The 19,644-nt window shown below is 43.6% G+C and overlaps 1 protein-coding gene across 1 annotated transcript in view; it reads left to right on the forward strand.

Annotated features, from left to right (window-relative positions):
* Positions 1 to 19,644, forward strand: part of LRBA (LPS responsive beige-like anchor protein) — a 1,257,537-nt gene that overhangs the window by 42,443 nt on the left and 1,195,450 nt on the right. The window contains 3 exon segments of the mRNA XM_030191657.1: positions 587 to 818; positions 6,482 to 6,582; positions 13,710 to 13,805. Coding sequence (XP_030047517.1) covers positions 587 to 818; positions 6,482 to 6,582; positions 13,710 to 13,805 — 429 coding nt within the window.

Consider the following 19,644-nt stretch of genomic DNA (forward strand, 5'->3'; position numbering starts at 1 on the left):
GAGGATGTGTTCATTCCCTCCAGCATGTTTTTTTTTTTTGGAGGATGTGTTGATTCTCTCCAGGAGGCGCATGTGTTCCCCTCCAGTTCTATAAATAGGAGGATGAGTTCATTCCCTCCAGTGTGTTGGGAGGATGTGTGATTCCCTCCAGGAGGCGTGTGTGTTCCCCTCCACTTATACAATAAGGAGGATGCGTTTATTCCCTCCAGGAGGATGTGCATTCCCTCCTTTGAGTTCATGCCCTTGTGATGGGCCATCGTTCGCTGTGAGGAAAGCTCTTGTGATTCCCATTGCGGTTTGCCATACTGCTTTGGAAGCTTCAAATACTGAAGAGGCAGTGGAGCTAGCTGGCCAAGAGGGCACTGTGAAAGTTTGAGTGCTCTCTATCTCCCCTGCTTGTTGATGGACATAACCCATACGTAATGGCTTCATCTGCTATGACTAAAGGAAAGAAAATTACCAAGGTAAGAACCTAATTTTCCCTTCTGTGGAATTCAACCAGAACATTTGCAATTCAGTGAGATATAAATGTATTTTTAAAATGAAATTTGTAGCTGTCTTTCTCATTTCTCTTTTTATTTAAAAGCTTGTAGGTGGCCAATTTGATTTGGAAATGAACTTCATCATCCAAGAAGGAGAAAGTATCATATGTATGGTGGAACTGTTGGACAAGTGTGATATCACTTGTCAGGCAGAAATTTGGAGTATCTTCACTGCTGTCTTGAAGAAGAGTATTCGCAATCTACTCATCTGCACTGAAGTGGGACTCATTGAGTTAGTGCTCAAAAGGATCGATAAAGCCGACAGCATGATAGCAGGTAAGAATTGGCCAGGCAATGAACAGAACAAAATATGGTATAATCTTTAATCTTTGTAGCTGAAACAAATGTGATTCTCTTATAATTCAGAAGCAGTGGGGCTTGGGCAACAAGGTGAGGTGAATGATCAATGTCCCACTTTTCACATTAGTAGTGAACAGTGGAAAGGCTGTTGGACTGTTCTCTCTTCCAATATAGGAGATATTCAACTTGTAAATTTAAAATATAGATATTAATGCTCTTACCAGTGTGAAATTCATTTAAGTTGTATTACAATACAAGTAAGAGATGCTTATTTTGAATGGCCAGGAGTCAGTATTTCATTGTTTAAAGCTAATCTGTATTCTAACTGGAAAACTACATTGTGGTGATATTTTCCACAATGGTTTGGGCTGCAGTAAGGGATTTCCAGAGAATGACTGGTGTATAGATTTGGTAATTCACTGAAAACAACTCAAATTAGAAAACCAAAACACACTAAGTACAAAGAAAGATAGTCTAGATCAAAACGAATTGCTAGTCTCAGTACCAGCATCCAATCCAAATAAAATAAAAATTCCTACAGTATCTCTAAATGTGTGGTTACGCTCAGCATATCAACCATGGCACAAAGCCCTCGGTATAACAGGCATTAAATCTAAAATGAGTGAGCTGGAATTGGCGTTTATTTAAATGCTTCACATGCATCCTTGAGGAAACCATCTGTGTGATGTCAAATGTGCAAAATTGAAAAGTATATTGGACACTCTATCAATGAAAGCAAAATTCCTCACCAAAGGGGTAACTTCAATGTTACAAAACACGTAAGTGTTGTGAGCAAAATGGGCTATCTATTGGGGCGGTCACAAATTTGTCTATTGACCACACCCCAAACAGTCTCTCTATCCACATCAAATCACTTATCTGGTTGAAGACACATGAAGACAGCTTCCACAGGTTCTACAAAGCCTCTTTTTGGATCGTGTCCTTCCTCAGGAACCTTACTTGTAGTCTAACAAAAACGCTACCACTAATGCATCATGCTTCCAAAATAGCGGGGTTGGGTATGTGCAGCGGGATTGTGAAATATATCGCTGAAATGATTTAATCTTGACAATGAGTGAGTAAATGGCAATATTGCCATTTTTACACTTGACACCAAGACAAGACTTGCTCGTTGTAGGAACATAAGAATAGCCATACTGGGTCAGACCAATGGTCCATCCAGCCCAGTATCCTGTTTCCAACAGTTGCCTAGCCAGGTCACAAGTTCCTGGCAGAAACCCAAATCTTGGCAACATTCCATGCTACAAATCCCAGGGCAAGCAGTTGCTTCTCCATGTGGGTCTCAGTAGCAGACTGGACTTTTCCTTCAGCAACTTGTCCAAACCATTTTTAAACCCAGATACGCTAACCGCTTTTATTACATCCTCTGGCAACGAGTTCTAGAGCTTAACTATTCGTTGAGTGAAAAAATATTTCTTCCTGTTTGTTTTAAAAGTATTTTCATGAAATTTCATTGTGTCTCTTTGTACTTTTTGAGAGTAAAAAAATTGATTCACTTCTCGTTCTACACCACTTAGGATTTTGTAGACCTTAATCATATCTCCCCTCTTCCTTATCAGCAGCAGATGAATCCATTACGAATGGGTTGTGTCCACCTACCAGCAGGAGGAGATAGAGAACACTGAAAACCATAGTGCCTCTAGGACGGCTAGCTCCATCTGCCTCTCAGTATTTCTCTATCTCCCAGCAGGGTTGGACGCAGCATGTTCAGCTCCTTGAAGATTCTACTACTACTTAACATTTCTAAAGCGCTACTAGGGTTACGCAGCGCTGTACAGTTTAACAGAGAAGGACAGTCCCTGCTTAAGGAGCTTGTTCGCCCTTTCCCTGCCTTACCCTTCCCCCTGTGTGGATGCAGGCATATAGATTCGCCCTTTCCCTGCCTTTCCCACCCTCTTCTGCCTCCGGAGTACCTCTGTAGCTGTCTTGTTGCAGCTTGGGGCGGTGATCCCTGTGCCTCCCGCTGAACACGGCTGCGGTCGTTACTCCATTTACTTTGTGGTGCCGCGAAAAGGCTGGGTCTTTTCGGCCCATTCTTGACTTGAAGGAAGTCAACAAGTCTCAGTGCGGCATTTTCACATGGAAACCCTGCGCTCCGTCATTGTGGCGGTACAGCCAGGAGAGTTCCTCATGTCTCTGGACCTAAAAGAAGCTTACTTGCACATACCTATTTGGCCCCCGCACCAACGGTTCCTCCGATTTGCGGTGTTGGGAAGACATTTCCCGTTTCGGGCCTTGCCTTTTGGCCTCGCCACAGCTCCCCCGAACCTTTTCAAAGGTAATGGTGGTAGTAGCTGCCTTTCTCAGGCGAGAGGGTATCCGGGTTCACTTGTACCTTGACGACAGGCTCATCAGAGCGGACTCGGCAAAAGAGTCATCATGTCACAGCCAAAGTGGTCTCAGTACTGCAATCTCTGGGCTGGGTCGTCAGTATATCCAAAAGTCACCTGACCCCCTCTCAAGCTCTAGAATATTTGGGGGTCCGGTTCGACACGGCCTCGGGGTTTATCTATCTACCCGACCACAGGCGGTGCAATCTTCAGAATCAGGTCCGTCTGCTCCTGAGGATGCCTCGCCCGTGAGCTTGGGACATTGTCCAGCTGTTGGGGTCGATGACGGCCACCTTAGAAGTGGTGCCATGGGCGAGAGCGCATACGAGACCTCTGCAGATTGCCCTGCTTCAACGATGGTCTCCGATGTCCCAGGATTATCAACGCAGATGCACGTGGCTCCCTGTGGTCCGACTCAGTATGGAGTGGTGGCTCTCAGACAGCATGCTGCGGCGAGGAATGCCGCTGGCGCTTCCCGATTGGTGCCTGGTGGTAACGGATGCCAGCCTGAACGGCTGGGGAGCACATTGCCAGGGAAGTCATGCCCAGGGTCTATGGACACCCGAGGAAACGGGGTGATCCATCAATCACTTAGAACTGAGAGCGATATTTCAGGCGCTTCTGGCCTTTAACAAAACCCTGGAGGGACTGGCTGTCAGAGTTCTGTTGGACAACACGACAGCAGTGGCCTACATAAATCGACAAGGCGGCACTCAGTGCAGAGCACTGGCTGCGGAGGTCGCTCTAATTTGCCACTGGGCTGCGCTACATCTGCAGCTTCTGTCAGCAGCTCACATAGCAGGTCAGAGCAACGTGCAAGCCGATTTTCTAAGCAGGCATCAAATCGACCCAGCGGAGTGGGAACTTGCAGACGAAGTGTTCCTTATGGCGTCAAGCACAAATGCCAAAGTCCTGTCCTTTTTCAGCAGACAGAGATCCTCTCTCGGCGGGGTTGAATGCCTTGGCTCAACCCTGGCCTCCGGGCCTCCTGTATGTGTTCCCTCCTTGGCCCTTAATAGGGCGGCTCCTCCTACGAATTTGGCTACATCAAGGAGTGGTGATCCTCATTGCCCCGGATTGGCCCAGCCGGCCGAGGTATGCGGACCTCCAGCGGATGCTGGTGGAGGTTCCCCTTCCTTTGTCTCTGGTTCTGAACCTGTTGACGCAGGACCCGGTGACCATGGAGGATCCATGCCGCTTTGGTCTTTCAGCATGGCTATTGAGAGGGTGCAATTGAGAGACGAGGGCTATTCTAACAAGGTCATCTCCACTCTCTTGCAGGCCCGCAAGCGTTCCACTTCCATTGCTTATGCTCTGATCTGGCGCTATTTTGAGGCTTGGTGTGCTTCTAAAGCTATCACACCCATGCGGGCTTCTGTCTCGCCGATACTTGACTTTCTGCAGGATGGTTTACAAAAAGGCTTGGCCTATAATTCCCTGCGTGTTCAAGAGGCAGCATTGTCATGCTTTCGGGGGAAGGTCGTTGGCCTCTCCCTGGATTCGCATCTGGACATTGCACGGTTTCTGAGAGGGGTGCCTCGGCTCCGGCCTCGCGTGTGGGCCCCTTGCCCGGCCTGGAACCTGGGGCTAGTTTTAAAGGCTCTTCAGTGTTTGCCCTTCGAGCCGCTGAAATGCGTTTCGGAGAAGGATGTGACTCTAAAGACGGTCTTTTTGGTGGCCATTGCATCAGCAAGACGGGTATCTCAGCTCCAGGCGTTGTCCTGTCCGAGACCCTTTTCTGCAATTCTCAGAGTCCGGAGTAACGGTACGTACTGTGCCTTCCTTCATGCCTAAACCAGCCTATCTATTTGCCGTCCTTTACTAGGAAGGAGTTTCCAGAATCCTTTGGGCAGTTGCACCTCCTGGATGTGCGCCGGGCTCTGTTGCAGTATCTGCAGATGTCAAATGCTTTCAGGACCTCTGATCACCTTTTTGTATTGTCAGGTCCTCGCAGAGGGTCTCCAGCGTCTAAAGCCACTATAACCCGTTGGCTTAAGGAAGCCATTTTTTCTGCTTATCTGCTGTCTGGCCGGCCTCCGCCTGACGCCTTTTAAGGCTCATTCTACAAGAGCGATTTCCTCCTCTTGGGCTGACACTGGAGCATTCTCTCTTCAAGAGATATGTAGTGCAGCAACTTGGACTTCTAAGCTTTCTTTTGCCCGACATTACAGGCTGGATGTGGCTGCCAGGAGGGATGCGCTTTTTGGAGCACAAGTGCTTGCGCGTGGTGTGGCTTGTTCCCGCCCTATCTAGGGATTGCTTTGATACATCCCATTCGTAATGGATTCATCTGCTGCTGATGACAAGGAAGGGAAAATTAGGTTCTTACCTTGGTAATTTTCTTTCCTTTAGTCACAGCAGATGAATCCATGATCCCTCCCTGATTGACTCTGTTTTGTGTTCAGTTTTTCCTGCAGACGTGTTCCCTCATTGGAAGAAGTTGGAAAAGTCTTCAGGATTTCTGTTCTTCTACAGGAGGTTGAGTTTGTCCCTCCTTTGTGTTATTGCTCCTGTTCTGGGGCGTTCGTTCGCTGTGAGGAAAGTTCATGTTATGCTACTTTGCGGTTTAACACTGCTTTGGAAGCTTCAAAATACTGAGAGGCAGATGGAGCTAGCCGATTGATCAAGCACACAGTCCTGCGTGCATTCCTTGAATTATGGAACTAACTGGGGCACTAAAGAGACTAAGGGCTTCATAGACTGGTTCTGAGCTCTGTGAAAGCTGTTTTGTTATGGTGTGGTTGGATAACATTGCACACTTGTGTGCCTGATCAATTCTATCTACAGAAAACACTTGTTAATAGTAAAATTATAGAACGTTTGCTAGCAGATATAGTTGTGGCTACAGCATAAGCTGAACAGGTCTTTAGAAGAGAAGATGTGGCAATATTACATAGCTATATTGTAGGAAAATGTTCTAATCCTGCTCTAAGTTCAGGAAGGATTTTTCTCCTGGTTGTGTCTTCAGACACTGTCCCTGCCTTCCTCTTTCTTCCATAGATCTATTACTTTATGGAAGAAAGTTGGACTCTGTAGTGCCCTGGTTAGATTTCAATCTGATCAGTTTTGTAACGGCAATGGCTTTCCATATAGAATGTTAACTTTAAAAATTCAATAGTATACTTTTTTTGAGGGACAGTTTATCCCTCTTCAATATTTTAGGGAGAATATTTAAAAAATAAATGGCAGCATAGTCTTCTGATTTATAGTAGCATCATGTGAAGTCTACATACCATGTACATAAGAAATGTAGTGTGTAATGGTGTCTTTATTTTATTTTCTCTTCAGATCTCTTGGTTGACATGTTGGGAGTGCTCGCTGGCTACAGTTTGACAGTTCGAGAGTTGAAGCTGTTCTTTAGCAAGCTTCAAGGAGATAAAGGGCAATGGGTAAGCTGTTTTTTGTCCAGTTACTCTGAAGTAACTTAGTGAAGGAACTTGAAGTGCCTAGCTGTGTAAAAACAAAATACTCAGCGTAGGATATTTTAAAAATCTTTTCTGACTGGAAATATTTGGCATCTTAAAAGTACCCGATTCTGCAGACAACTATTACCATGCTCATTTGTAATTGCATTCTGACTGTAAACATTTAATACCATAACATTATCAACCGACTGGCGAACGCCTTTACGGTACCATGTAAGCCACATTGAGCCTGCAAATAGGTGGGAAAATGTGGGTACAAATGTAACAAATCCTATATAATAATTCTCATCTCCAACGTTCTAAAGAAGTTGCCTGTCTCCGTGGCTCCTGGAGTTTCTGAGCTAGGTTCCGTAGCCAGGCTGATGTCGCTCACAGCTGATTCCCAGGCAGGGGGAGGAGTAGGGAAACACGCGGAGCAACTACTCCTCCCCCTGCCTGGGAATCAGCTGTAAGTGCTCCGATGAAACACCCCCCCCCCCCCCCCCGAAGCACATCAACCCCCTCACCACCCGCAGCTGCCACTGGTAACGCTGTCCGGCTGCTGCTGTTTCTCTTGTTGAGCAGCAGCAGCTGCTACGAAAAGAAAAAAAGCAATAAATGTTTTCAAACCTCAAACGTGGCACCGTAGACAGCCATCAGGCATTGGCTGTCGGCTCTGCAGCCGCTCCTCTTGTCTCCATATCACTGCCCCTGGAGTAAGACCCCGGAGGAGCGCAGCGACGTGAGAGGCGAGAGGAGGAGCGGCTGCAGAGCTGACAGCCAATGCCTGATGGCTGTCTACGGTGCCGTGTTTGAAAACATTAATTGCTTTTTTTTTTTTTTTTGTAGTGGCTGCTGCTGCTCAACAGGAGAAGCAGCAGCGGCTGGACAGCGTTACCAGTGGCAGCTGCGGGTGGCGAGGGGGGTTTGATGCGCTGGGGGAGGGGAGGGTCGCTGGACATGGGTGGCTGGAGGAGGGACGCTGGACATGGGTTGCTGGAGGGGGGCGAGGGGAGGGTCGCTGGACATGGATGGAGGGGGTGGGGGACCTGCGAGAGGGGGGGCACATACTCACTGTCTCTCACATACACTCTCTCTGACACACACTCTATCACACTATCTCTCTGTCACACACACACAGTCTCACACACAGACACACACTCTATCTCTCTCTCATTCTCTCTCTGACACACACACTCCATCTCTCACATACACTCTCTCTCTCAAACTTACACACTCCGAGGAAAACGGGCCTTTTTTACTAGTAAATAATAAAACATCTCATTCTTTGTCAACTGGACATGATGTGATAAGATCATTCTATTACTCTCTCACAGAAAGCAAACAAACATTTTAGGGCTGCATTTTCACTAAAAATGTTTAATCATGATTAATTCCACAAGTGAAGGTATCTTATTTCCCACTCAAAAAACCCTCTCAAATCCCACCCACCCCCTTTTCTAGTACACACCCTCGCTCTAGTCCCTTGTGATCCATGCATAAAGACAGAAATAAATTAGCAAGAATACTGCAAAAGCTAGGTCCAGAATGTTAGTTGAGGTATTTAAAATAGCAGAGCGCACTTATAGAGGTTAAAACATTCGCATATGGAGTCCAGGTTGCAGGAATGTTTTTAGCCCTATTACCCCACGAGTCCACCATAAGTCGTTCCATCGTTAAGTTCATCTAATTTTGCCATTGGTTTTTGAAGTGTAGGCGGGACAGAATGAATCCATTGCAAAAGACGTTTACCAATCAAAGAAGCTTTGTGTAAAAACAGACCAGAAATGCAAGTTCCCTCCTTGATGTCCAGGAGTCACCTCCCACTGACTGTGATGATCTGCCAAAAAGGACCAAACATCTCTCCAGAGTTTAGAAATAGCCAGGTAGATCCATATAAAATGCTTATAAGAGGCATTTAAGGCTACACATTTGACAGGGTCCCATCTGAAGGGTGACAAATCTTATGAGCTTGAGATCGATAGTTATACATACACAATACAACTTTGTGATTAAGTTCTTGTAACTGGTATCCTCTGCAAGTTGCGAGCCTGACTTCAAGCTGCACAGGATATTATCTGTGGAGTAAGACCCAAAATCCTCAGTTCAATGAGCAACATTTTTTTCCAGTACAGGGAGGACTTTTGTCTTTCATAGCCCTCATAATAATGACCAGCTAAGCCTTTAGTGACTGCTGGGAGGGGCCAGTGTCCATAGGTCATTTTCAGAAAAGCCTGTCACATATTGCCGAAACAACGGACAGAGATAGTGGCAAAATTGTAGATAAGCATACCAATCTGTCGGTCGGACAATATGTGTTTGAGAGTGTCAAAAGATAACATTACATGTTCATTCTAACACATGGGAGAGGTGGGACAAACCCCTGGCTACCCACTGACTGGAACACACATTTGTCAATCCAGGAGGACATTCAGGGCCAGATGCACTAAACTAAACGACCCTTTAGTGAACAAGTTTTTAACCCTGGCATGTATTAAAGCCCAATTTCCGACGTAGCAGCAAACGAAAACGGAATGCAGATGAGCAGATTGTGTAGAAACCCTATTGAAATGAGATGCATCAAAGTTTACCGCTTACCCTAACGCTGGAAAACTCCGGGAAAGCTAACTCGCCCCGCCCGAGGTCACCGCTGCTCCCCGCTCCCCCCTGCAGCCCCGACAAATGTGAAAAAAAAAAAAAGGATTGGGAGGGGGCAAAAACATCAGGAGCGTCCTTTATGGATGGCCTTGCCCCCCCCCCCCCGGAGGTCGCTGCTGCTCCCCGCTCCCCCCTGCATTAAAAAATCAAAACTTTAGACAGCCCCGGCCCCCCCTCCCTTCCTCTTTCTCCTCAGCTCCGCCGCCCCCCCCCCTCTGTCTTACCGGGCCCTCACAGCGCCTCTCACCTCTGTGTGAAGGCGCTGCACAGCACAGGGAAGAACAGCTGATCGCATCGCATCTTCGGACGTCCCCCCCCGTTCCTCCTGGTCCCGCCCTCGTCTGACGTGAGAGGTGAGAGGCACTGCATGGGCCTGGTTTCAGACGGAGGGGAGGGCGGGGGATGGGACTCACTAAGCTGTTCCTGCTTGGGAGGGGAAAGGTAGGCAGCCTTTTCAACTGCCTGTGTTTCCTTCCTCTTCTGAGAGCTCCAGAACGGCCATAAAATTAGCTCATTAGAGCTAGGCTCTCTGGAGCTGTACATCGCCTGGAATGCTTATTAGAATACTAATGAGCTCATGTGATACATTTGCATGTGTTTCTCTGTGGCTGCTAACAGCACACATTAGAGCTGTGGAAAAACCCTTTGTGCATTACTTGCTAAATAATGTTTGCTTTAGACTGGTTAGAACTAGTCTTAAGCAAACGTTCCCAGCACGGTAAGCTTTGTGCATCCGGGCCTTGATGATATTAAAGCTTCTGATGAATCTGCATTGACTCACAAACCAGATAATTGTCCAAAAAGTAGATCATCTGAGATATAAAAGCTATGAAAAGATCTACAAAAAGGGCTAGCCTAAATTCTCCTCTACCCAGTGGGATGCCCATAATATCTGGATCTTCATGTTTCAATGTTAAAGGCTCCATATACAAAGGATAAAGAGGAGATGGGGCAGCCCTTCCTCATCCCTGGAGAAACCTCAAAAGAAGTGGAGAGAACATAAACCAAAAGCTGTGCCCAGGGTTCTTGGTGAAGAATACGAATCATGGAAACAATAGGCCCGCAAATACTAAAGTGACATAACTCCTCCCAAAGATAGGGCTGAAAAACAGAGTCAAAGGCCTTTTCAATATCAAAGCTAGCTAAAAGCTCAGTAACGACAGCTTGGGGGGGGGGGGGGGGGGGCGGCAGTAACTGGGGATAATAAGGAACCTGTTTGCCAGGTTTTGGCATAGTTTGATGTCAACATTTAGCAAGGAAGTAAGTCTATAGGAATTAGTTTCTTGCAGATCCCTGCCCAGTTTCAAGATTGATATAATCGTGGCCCCTCGCATAGCATCAGAAAATCTGCCAACTGTTAACACTTTCAGAATCACATGATGACCTAATAATTTGTAAAATTCTAGGGAAAGGCCTTCAGGTCCCGGCGTCTTCTGAGACGCTGATGTTTTTAAAGCATGTTGGACTTCACTAGGGTGAATTGTGGCATTTAGTGCTCTTGACATTTTGGAATGTTCCAAGGATTGCTTTAGATGATTACTGTGCTCTGGCACTTGCTGCCAACAGGACATCAGGGGGTGAAGGGTTGAGCCCTATGCAGGACTTGGTGCTGATCTTTTGCAACACTATGAGCATCCTGCAGAGTTTTCCTTCCCAGGAAAAATGCCAGACCAAGAGGAAAAAGACATTTAAGTCTCTCTTCCCAGGAGGGTAGTGACTTCAGCAAAATCCCTGTGCTTTTTCAGAGTGGCTACCAACAAATCTTGATAAACTTCCACTTGAAAGCTTTGAGCTACTGGTCCTTCTTACAGGCATTCTACAAGATCATCTCTTTTAAAGCATAGGAGTGAAAACAAACAATTGTATGTCTGGGGCAGTTTGCTCTTGCAGGACCAAGGGCCCGATGAGCCCTATGTAAGCGGAGTTCATCTATTGGGAGGGAGTCTGCAGGAACTCTAGTGAGAATTTTTTAGCATAGTTCATGAATGAGAAGTTCGCAATTCTTTTTACCCTTTGACTCAAGAGTCCCTCTCCAAACCGGAGATTATTTCAGTAGGCTTGTTTCTCCAAATCACTTCTGTGAGTGATTTGATCTGCGCAGGATGTGTTTCTATTCTATGTGAATAGAGTTTAGTAGCTTGCTCGTCCAATTGCTTCTCAAGTTCCCCCGCATCTACGCGCAGTATCTCCTGGTCACTGCATCTTGCTCCTGCAAATTGTTTTTATTTCCCCTGCATGCTGCTTTGACATTTAGCGTAGATGGCAGGCATCAGTGATTAAAATATGTGCACCCCTGGCTCTGCTTGAAGAGGGCAGATGTAATTTTACACCTAATTATTTTGGGGTTTTCTCAGAGCTCCTGGCACTGCTGCCTGCATCAGGAGTCCACATCACTCTATACTCATGTAATAAATATGAAGAAATAAAATACATATCTAGATTGCAGTTGAGAGCTGTGAATCAGTATGACACCGTACTGAACGATTTATGCCCCCCCCCCCCTCAGGCTACAACACATGACTCAGACTTCAAAAAGAGGAGGAGGCCTAGCAGTTATCCATAAAGTATTCCTAAAAGTCATGACTGTATCAAACCTCTGCAGCTCATCCCTATAAATCCTAGCATTTATTATGTGATCCTACCCTCAAGGAGAGACACTGCTGTTCATTATTCTACAGACCATCCGGCAGCTGTGCCAAAGCCAGAGAAGATTTCTCAGAATTCATTTCCAACATATGTACTGCTCATAGGAGACATAAATATTCACCTAGACAATCAAGATGACCCACATACCCGGGAAGTCCTTAACTTTCTAATGTCCTGGAACATTCCTAAACCAGTCAGGACCTCAACACACACAGCAAGGGTCATCAACTAGAGCTCTTCACGCACAGACTTTCAATACACAATGACATATTCATATCAAACATCACCTGGTCAACTGTACCACAATAAACTTACTTGTACCCTATACTGGAAAGACGTAACATCTGATTAAAAAAAAAAAAAAAAAAAAAACTCAGCCAGCCAAGATTTCCACACGAGGTAAGATCTGAATTTTGGGATATAACACCAACTTATCCACCACTGGAGCCCAAAAATGCGGACTTCCTCAAAAACTGAGACCACCGGAGCCTGGCCATATTAGATGAAATCACCCCTGTACAATTTTAAAAAATATGTAATCATCGATCATCCTCCTGGTTTATTGAACAGCTACTGATCACAAAAATCTCTACGGATGACTAGAGAGAAATTGGGTCCAAGAAAACAAAACGGAAAACAAAGACACATGGAGACAAGCAGTAAAGACGTACAAATACCTTATCGAACAAGCAAATGCAAAGTTTTACGATACTTACATAGGTTCCGGCTGCCCCAACATCAAGAATCTCTACGGACTAGTAAACAACCTACTTGACACTTAAATCATGTTTAGCCACCATCAAAGACCCCCTGAACGCCGTGGACCTAGCTCACTCTTTCAGACAAAGTAGTTAACATCAGATCAAGCTTTCCTACAACTGCTCTCCTGCTAGAGTGCTACCTAGACCACTGGACACCACATAACAAAGCAGTATGAGCTGACAGAACCTGGACGTCCTTCAAAATATCATCAATCTCCGAGATTCAAATCTTCCTTTAAAAATACACAAAATCTCACTGCATATAGGATGCCTGTCCCACCTCACTTATGAGAGATGCCCTTCATGTTTTATAGATCTACTAATTGAACACATCTCTTATTACGAGAAGGTCGCTTCCCAGAGACAAAGGGAAACACAATGCTCACCCCTATCCTAAAAAAACACCATGGCCAAAAAAGAATGACACAACTAACTGCAGACCGGTGGCATCAATCCCACTCCTAGTCAAGATCATGGAATGGTTAGTCACTAAACAGTTGGCGATCTATCTCAGCACTCCATCCTCCACTCTTCCCAGTCAGGATTCAGACCTCATCACAGCACAGAGTCTGTTCTCCTATCTTTGGTTGATGAATAAAAGATAATTGCTTAACTATAACTGAAGTATTCTGAAATAATTGATATATTCAGTAAATCGGTTTAAAGATAGTGTGCTATTTTAGAGTGTTAACCATAACGGAAACATTATTTAGGTAAGTTAAACTAGACACCTATCCTCCCTCATCCCTGGAAGGCTGGTTCCTAAGCTTTATGTTGGCATGAGGGAGCTTGTAAAAGTAGTGGTTATGTGGGAAGTCCCATGGATGCCGAGAAGAATGCTTCTTGATGCTGTTAGATGGTATTCAAATGTGCCTGATTTTATCCTGCTGTTATAGGTGATCAACTATGCTTTATATAACTTTCATACTATATAACACATGTACTAATATATATATATATATATATATATATATATATATATTAGTAATTTCAGAGAAGCTTATTAAATATATTGAAAACAATTTTTTTTGTTTTTTTTTTAATTAGCCTCCACATGCGGTAAAATTATTGTCCGTTCTAAAGCACATGCCTCAGAAATATGGGCCGGACGCTTTCTTCAACTTTCCAGGAAAGAGTGCTGCAGTAAGTACCTAGTCAATGATGGTGACTGGCACAATAATAATCTTGGTGCTTGCCTTTTCTATAGTATGGCATGTTGGGAGGAACATTAAATAGTGCAGACTGGGAATGAATGTGGTAAACTGAACAGCAGTAGTCACATTGGAATGCATTAGCTTTATTTCTTGCTTCTGTTTATCAACCTTTCTATGTGAAGACTGAGTCAACAATTGAGTATGGAATTCCATTTTGAATATGGTATTTCAAGAAAATATTTCAGAAAGTTTGAAAAATGATCAATGAAATAACAGCTTGTTCCAAATGGTTTTGTAAATGAAGGTCATTTGCATAAAAAAAAGTAACAATGCATTTTTAAATTTTCTATTTTATTGAAATTTTACATAGAAATATAAAAAAATGAAGGTAAAGACCGTGTGGCCTATCCAGTCTGTCCATTTTGAATAACCAGCATTTAATCTCTAGTACAGAAAACAAAAACGTTTACTAAAGTAATAGCAGCAAGAAATATCAATAAAGAATCCAGTCCTTAGATAAACAAGAGATCCGCAACATGGATTTGTGTAGGCATACTGCATAATGATCTAGGATCCAGAAGGGTCATTTGTCTCCCACCGTCTTCCTGCTACTGATTAAAGGTGGTCAACTGGGTCAGCTTGAAGAAAATATTTAGCAGTTCTAAATTTTACAGCACATTTTAAGAAAAGGGGCCCTTAACTGAACACCCTTTGTTTAAGTAAAATAAATTGTCCTTTTCTCTTTTGGATCCTTCTGAATATCCTAGAAATAATACAGGATGATACTTGAAAAACATACACAAAAGCCAGTCTATCTGCAGTTAAAGCCACTGTTATTAATATTCTAGAACTGTACATCTGAGACCTCTAACAATGCCCATAGTATCCATTTGAAAGCCAGGATCACTTGAGGCCCCCCCCCCCCCCCCCCCCCAAAAAAAAAAAAAAAAAAAAATTTTTTGCAGTAGGTAAAACACTTTAGAAAGTGGTAGCAAATATTCATCTGGTAATTTCAAAGCCTCCTGCATATAACAACTTAAAACATATCTCTTGATTCTCCAAGTTTTATTCCCAAAGCACAATTATCTTTCTTTAAAGTGAAATTTTAATGCGTGTATAGGTTGGAGTTTAGTCTTCTGTTGAGTCAGCCTGGTGTCAACTGCTACTATCTGCTCAATTTCAATGGATTTTAATAGTATGTTGCTGCACAGAGGCCCCTAAAATAGAGATCTTGGAAGTTAGTTTTATCCACATTGGAAATATTTTGCCAAATTGTTTCCAAATTGAGTTCCTTTGGACAGAAAATTCCACCAAAGGATAAGGAGGGGGAGATAAACCTTCAAGATCCTCTCTCCGTCACCAGCGCAGGTGTCTTCTCTGTTGCAGATTGCTCAGGGTACTAACCACTTGGATACCTACTCCAGACTGCAAAGGGCTCAAAAGTCGACCTGGAGAAGCTTTAATAAATTCACCTTCCAAACTGGAATACTCCTCTTACATTTCATGAAGTGGCTACATATCCAGCTATGTTGGAGTTGCAGTGTTTACTGAGCTCACAGCTGGTGGTCACGGTGAAGGGTTATTGCTTGAGGCTTCAATACCAACTGCCCTTATGTCTGATGCTAAACCACATGGAACTGGCATTGAGACAGCTGGGGACACCCCGCTTGGGCCTGACTGCAGCACATAATGTGAAACATACCTATGAGACCTTGCAAAGTCCTATCAGTGTTCCAAGGGGAAATCCTTTTTACACTTGCGGTTAACTGTAGCAAGGAAATCTTAAGCTCCAATGTTCACTACAATGCAATCACTGCTTTCTTGAAACTCCCTGGATCGCAAAACACTTGTATGATATGAGGATTTAATTCTATATAATACGGTCCTGCAAATGATCTTTTTTTCCTCAAGGATCATTAAAGCAAACAAGGGCCATTCTCATGATATTAAGGGGGCAATAAAATTCAATGTGTTAATTTACTTGAAGATTTTACTTTTACTAGCAGAGTAGTTGACTACAGCAATTCCAAAATAACTTGGGCAAGTTTTAGATGAAAAAGGTATTTGTAGGAATGGTTGTAGCTAAATGCTACCAAATTGTACTAATGAATTGATTCTGAACAAATTATCATATTTAGGTTTGGAAATGTAGTTGTTTGCTGCAGGGCCTCCTACAGATAGATATTCATAGTGTTATTTCCTCCTGCCTCTGAATTGTCATATAGAGAAAGCTGTTGGACTTAATGGACTTCTGGTGTTTCTCACAACTTAAGTGGAGAGAATTTAGGTGACTCAAATTTACCATGTTGCTATACTTTCTTCAGATTTAAGTGTGGGTTGTGTTGATTGCACTTCTTCGTTAGATGCTGTTCAAATGAGATTACATGATGACCAAGAAGGTTTCTTTTGTCCAAACTGTATTGAGGTGGTGGTTAACATCATGATGATGTGCTTGGAAGTTCCTTTACCCATACATTTAACTTTTGTTTTGATCTCGGCTGAAATGATTTTTACTAGCTTCTGCTGAAATGTCCATGTATTCTAGTACCATAAAATTTGTATATATAGGCAACTTGTAATAAAGAATATTCCCTTATGTGATATTAGAAGCAATAAGTACATTAGTGTATTATTTGATTCATAAAAGTGCGCCATTAGATTTGGATCGGGTGATTAAGACCTGAAGGTGGGAGAGGAGGAAACTTTCCCAAGCATAAATGTTTCAAGACACTGGCTTATTCCTGCAAGAAAGCCTAGCCATAGTGTCAGTACCCTGTCAAATGCATTGCATATGCTTTTTGAGTAATTTGGTAAATAAAAGTTGTAGTACATTTTCGATAGCTGGTAAGGAAGGGGGGGTGGGAGCGGGGGAGAGAGGGAAGTTCAATGACGTAAGCAAAAGTATTGCGTGACGTGTAACGTAGATTTCAATTATGTTTTTGTTTGGATATTCATGTCATACAGTAAACGCAAAGATATTGTATATGGAGAAATGATTGGGGGGGGGGGGGAAGAAAATGATAAAAACCATTGATAACTGATACGGATGAATATATACAAAAATGTTATATTCCTTAAAAGGTCGAGTAATCGGTTATGTTGATGTTGTTGTTGAATCATCAATAAAAATTGTTAAAACCTAAAGAATATTCCTTGCAAGTAAATTGATTTTTATAGACTTTAAAGATTCTACAGTGCGTAATTCTTTCATTGTAGGGAAATGTCCAGTGTTACAAGTTAAGGTGGCCAATATTTATCAGGATAATAGAAATGAGCTGCATGCCGGTGAAGCTGTAACGCTTTAAAAAGAGCCGATGGCGTTAAAATGTTAGTGGTAGCTTGGTTAGGCTTACTATTGTATGTAATTTGAGAGTAGTACATGAAGAGGAGTGGCCTAGTGGTTAGGGTGGTGGACTTTGGTCCTGGGGAACTGAGGAACTGAGTTCGATTCCCGGCACAGGCAGCTCCTTGTGACTCTGGGCAAGTCACTTAACCCTCCATTGCCTGCCGCATTGAGCCTGCCATGAGTGGGAAAAGCGCGGGGTACAAATGTAACAAAAGTGTCTCTCTGTGTTGGCCGTGTTTCTTTACCTGAGTGGTGGTTGTTCTTGTACATTGCATTAGGCACAAGTTCTTGAACAGAAGTCTGGAAGGAAGCATAGTAGAAGTCCAACTGTAAAGCATTGTGTAGAAATGTGCAGCAAATAGGTCTGTATAAATCTCTTGTAAATTTGCTTCTAAACTTCCTGCATGTTCTAGTTTCTTGTACAGCACTCATTTGTTAAGACAAAAAAGGTGAGAGCAAAATCTAAATAAAATAAAATTGAATGAAAACATAAGCAATGTGGAAATCTAATCAGTTGTATTGCCTGCAATATTCACCCAAAGACATGTTCTCTTATTTTAAAGATAGTATGGCTGAGTAATAAAAAAAAAATTGACAGAAAAGAGCCCACCTGTGTGGCTCAAGGATTGGAGAGAGCCATGGAGGGAATGTTGCCTGCCCATAGCTAAGTGGTGCCATCATGGAGGAGCAGCCACTGATTGGTGACTCTACAAATAAGTAGTAGAGGAGTGTGGTAGCCGTGTTAGTCCACTCTTAAGGTTATCAATAGAAATCAAACAAAATAAAACATGGAAAAGAAAATAAGATACCTTTTTTTATTGGACATAACTTAATACATTTCTTGATTAGCTTTCGAAGGTTGCCCTTCTTCCTCAGATCGGAAATAAGCAAATGTGCTAGCTGACAGTGTATATAAGTGAAAACATTCAAGCATTACTATGACAGTCTGACAGGGTGGGAGGAGGGGGGTGGGTAGGAAGTATGCATGGGGACATCAAAGCATATCATTGATATTCTAACAGGGTGGGTGTGGATAGGTGAGGGGAGGGTGATCAACAGAGACATACAGCTTTATGGTTTATAATGGGCTAGGAACCCCAGATCCTTGTTAAGTCCTTTCTGTTGGGTGTTAAAATATTCAGTCATTCTGACTTCAAAGGTCTTACGTTCTTGTATGGTTTTAAAGTTACCTTTGAGGATTCTCACTGTGAAATCACTGGTACAGTGTCCTGGTCCTGTAAAATGTTGACCAACAGGCGTGGGAACCCTGCTGGCACCAGTATTGTTCATATGATGTCTATGTAAATTGAATCTTGTCTTAAGCATCTGGCCTGTTATACAAATAAGTAGGAAAGTGCTGCAGTTGTGTACTGAAATGGGTATGCCACTACTACTATTTAGCATTTATATAGCGCTACAAAGCGTACGCAGCGCTGCACAAACATAGAAGAAAGACAGTCCCTGCTCAAAGAGTATGCCCTTTCAGTGTCTGTCTGGAGTATGGGATGACTTAGGAAGATCTAAACTGTAAGGTGTCTCTCCTTGTAGAACAAGGATACATTTTTATTGGACTTATTGATGGGGTGAAAGAAGGGGCAATTTAAAGAGCCTCTTGGTCAGGGCCTTTAAGGTACAAAGTCCTATTAACTCCTGTGTGTCTTGGGGAATATCTAAGGAGCAGCAGGATTAATCTGTCAGGAATGAGTTTGGGACAGTAGTAATTTTAAAACATTTTATATTCCACTTTTCTCCCTATTGAGTACACAACCTGGCTTTCATAAATATAAAAACTACAAAACAGCAAGATGGCCGCTGTACTGGATGTGTGAACGAGAGCTCTGGTGATTTCCTGTTTTGAGTTTGCCCCAAGGAGCGCTCCCCGTGAGAAATGGGGAAGAGGAAAGGTAAAACAGTGGCTCCTACCTCCTCGAGCGCTGTTTCTGGTCCCGCCTTGGTGCAACCCACGCTGGAAACATTTGGAATCCGTCCACCGGGACCGATAGAAACTGCTTCTAGAATCTCCGAAGTGGCAGCTACGGAGCACAGTACCGAGGGCGCTACTCTTAGCCCTCTTGCAGGATTGACCCCGCCACAACCTGGAAGCAGAGGCGGATGGGAGATAGCGCTGCTGGAACAGGCGTCCGGTGAGGTCGACCTAACGTTGGCGGTAGGAGGTCCGATCCAGGCCTCTACTCCAGGTACAAATACAGCGTCAGGGGGATATTTTCCCCTAGCCTTAACCCATGAAACGCTGTTTTCTGGGTTAGGAGGAGGTGGTGTCGAAAAACCTGCAGTAATCACTATGGATGTGATTTGGGAGGCCATACAGGAGCTGAATGTATCCCTTCAACGTATGTTTAATGCTACTCAGACTGAAATAAGACAATTGAAGGAAAAATCTGAGCAGCACACCACTAGACTGGATGTTTATCAAGAAAAATTTTCAAATGTTGATTCTAGATTACAGTCTATTCAAACAACA

The sequence above is a fragment of the Microcaecilia unicolor genome, chromosome 2 (genome assembly GCF_901765095.1).
Source record: "Microcaecilia unicolor chromosome 2, aMicUni1.1, whole genome shotgun sequence".
Taxonomy (NCBI): domain Eukaryota; kingdom Metazoa; phylum Chordata; class Amphibia; order Gymnophiona; family Siphonopidae; genus Microcaecilia; species Microcaecilia unicolor.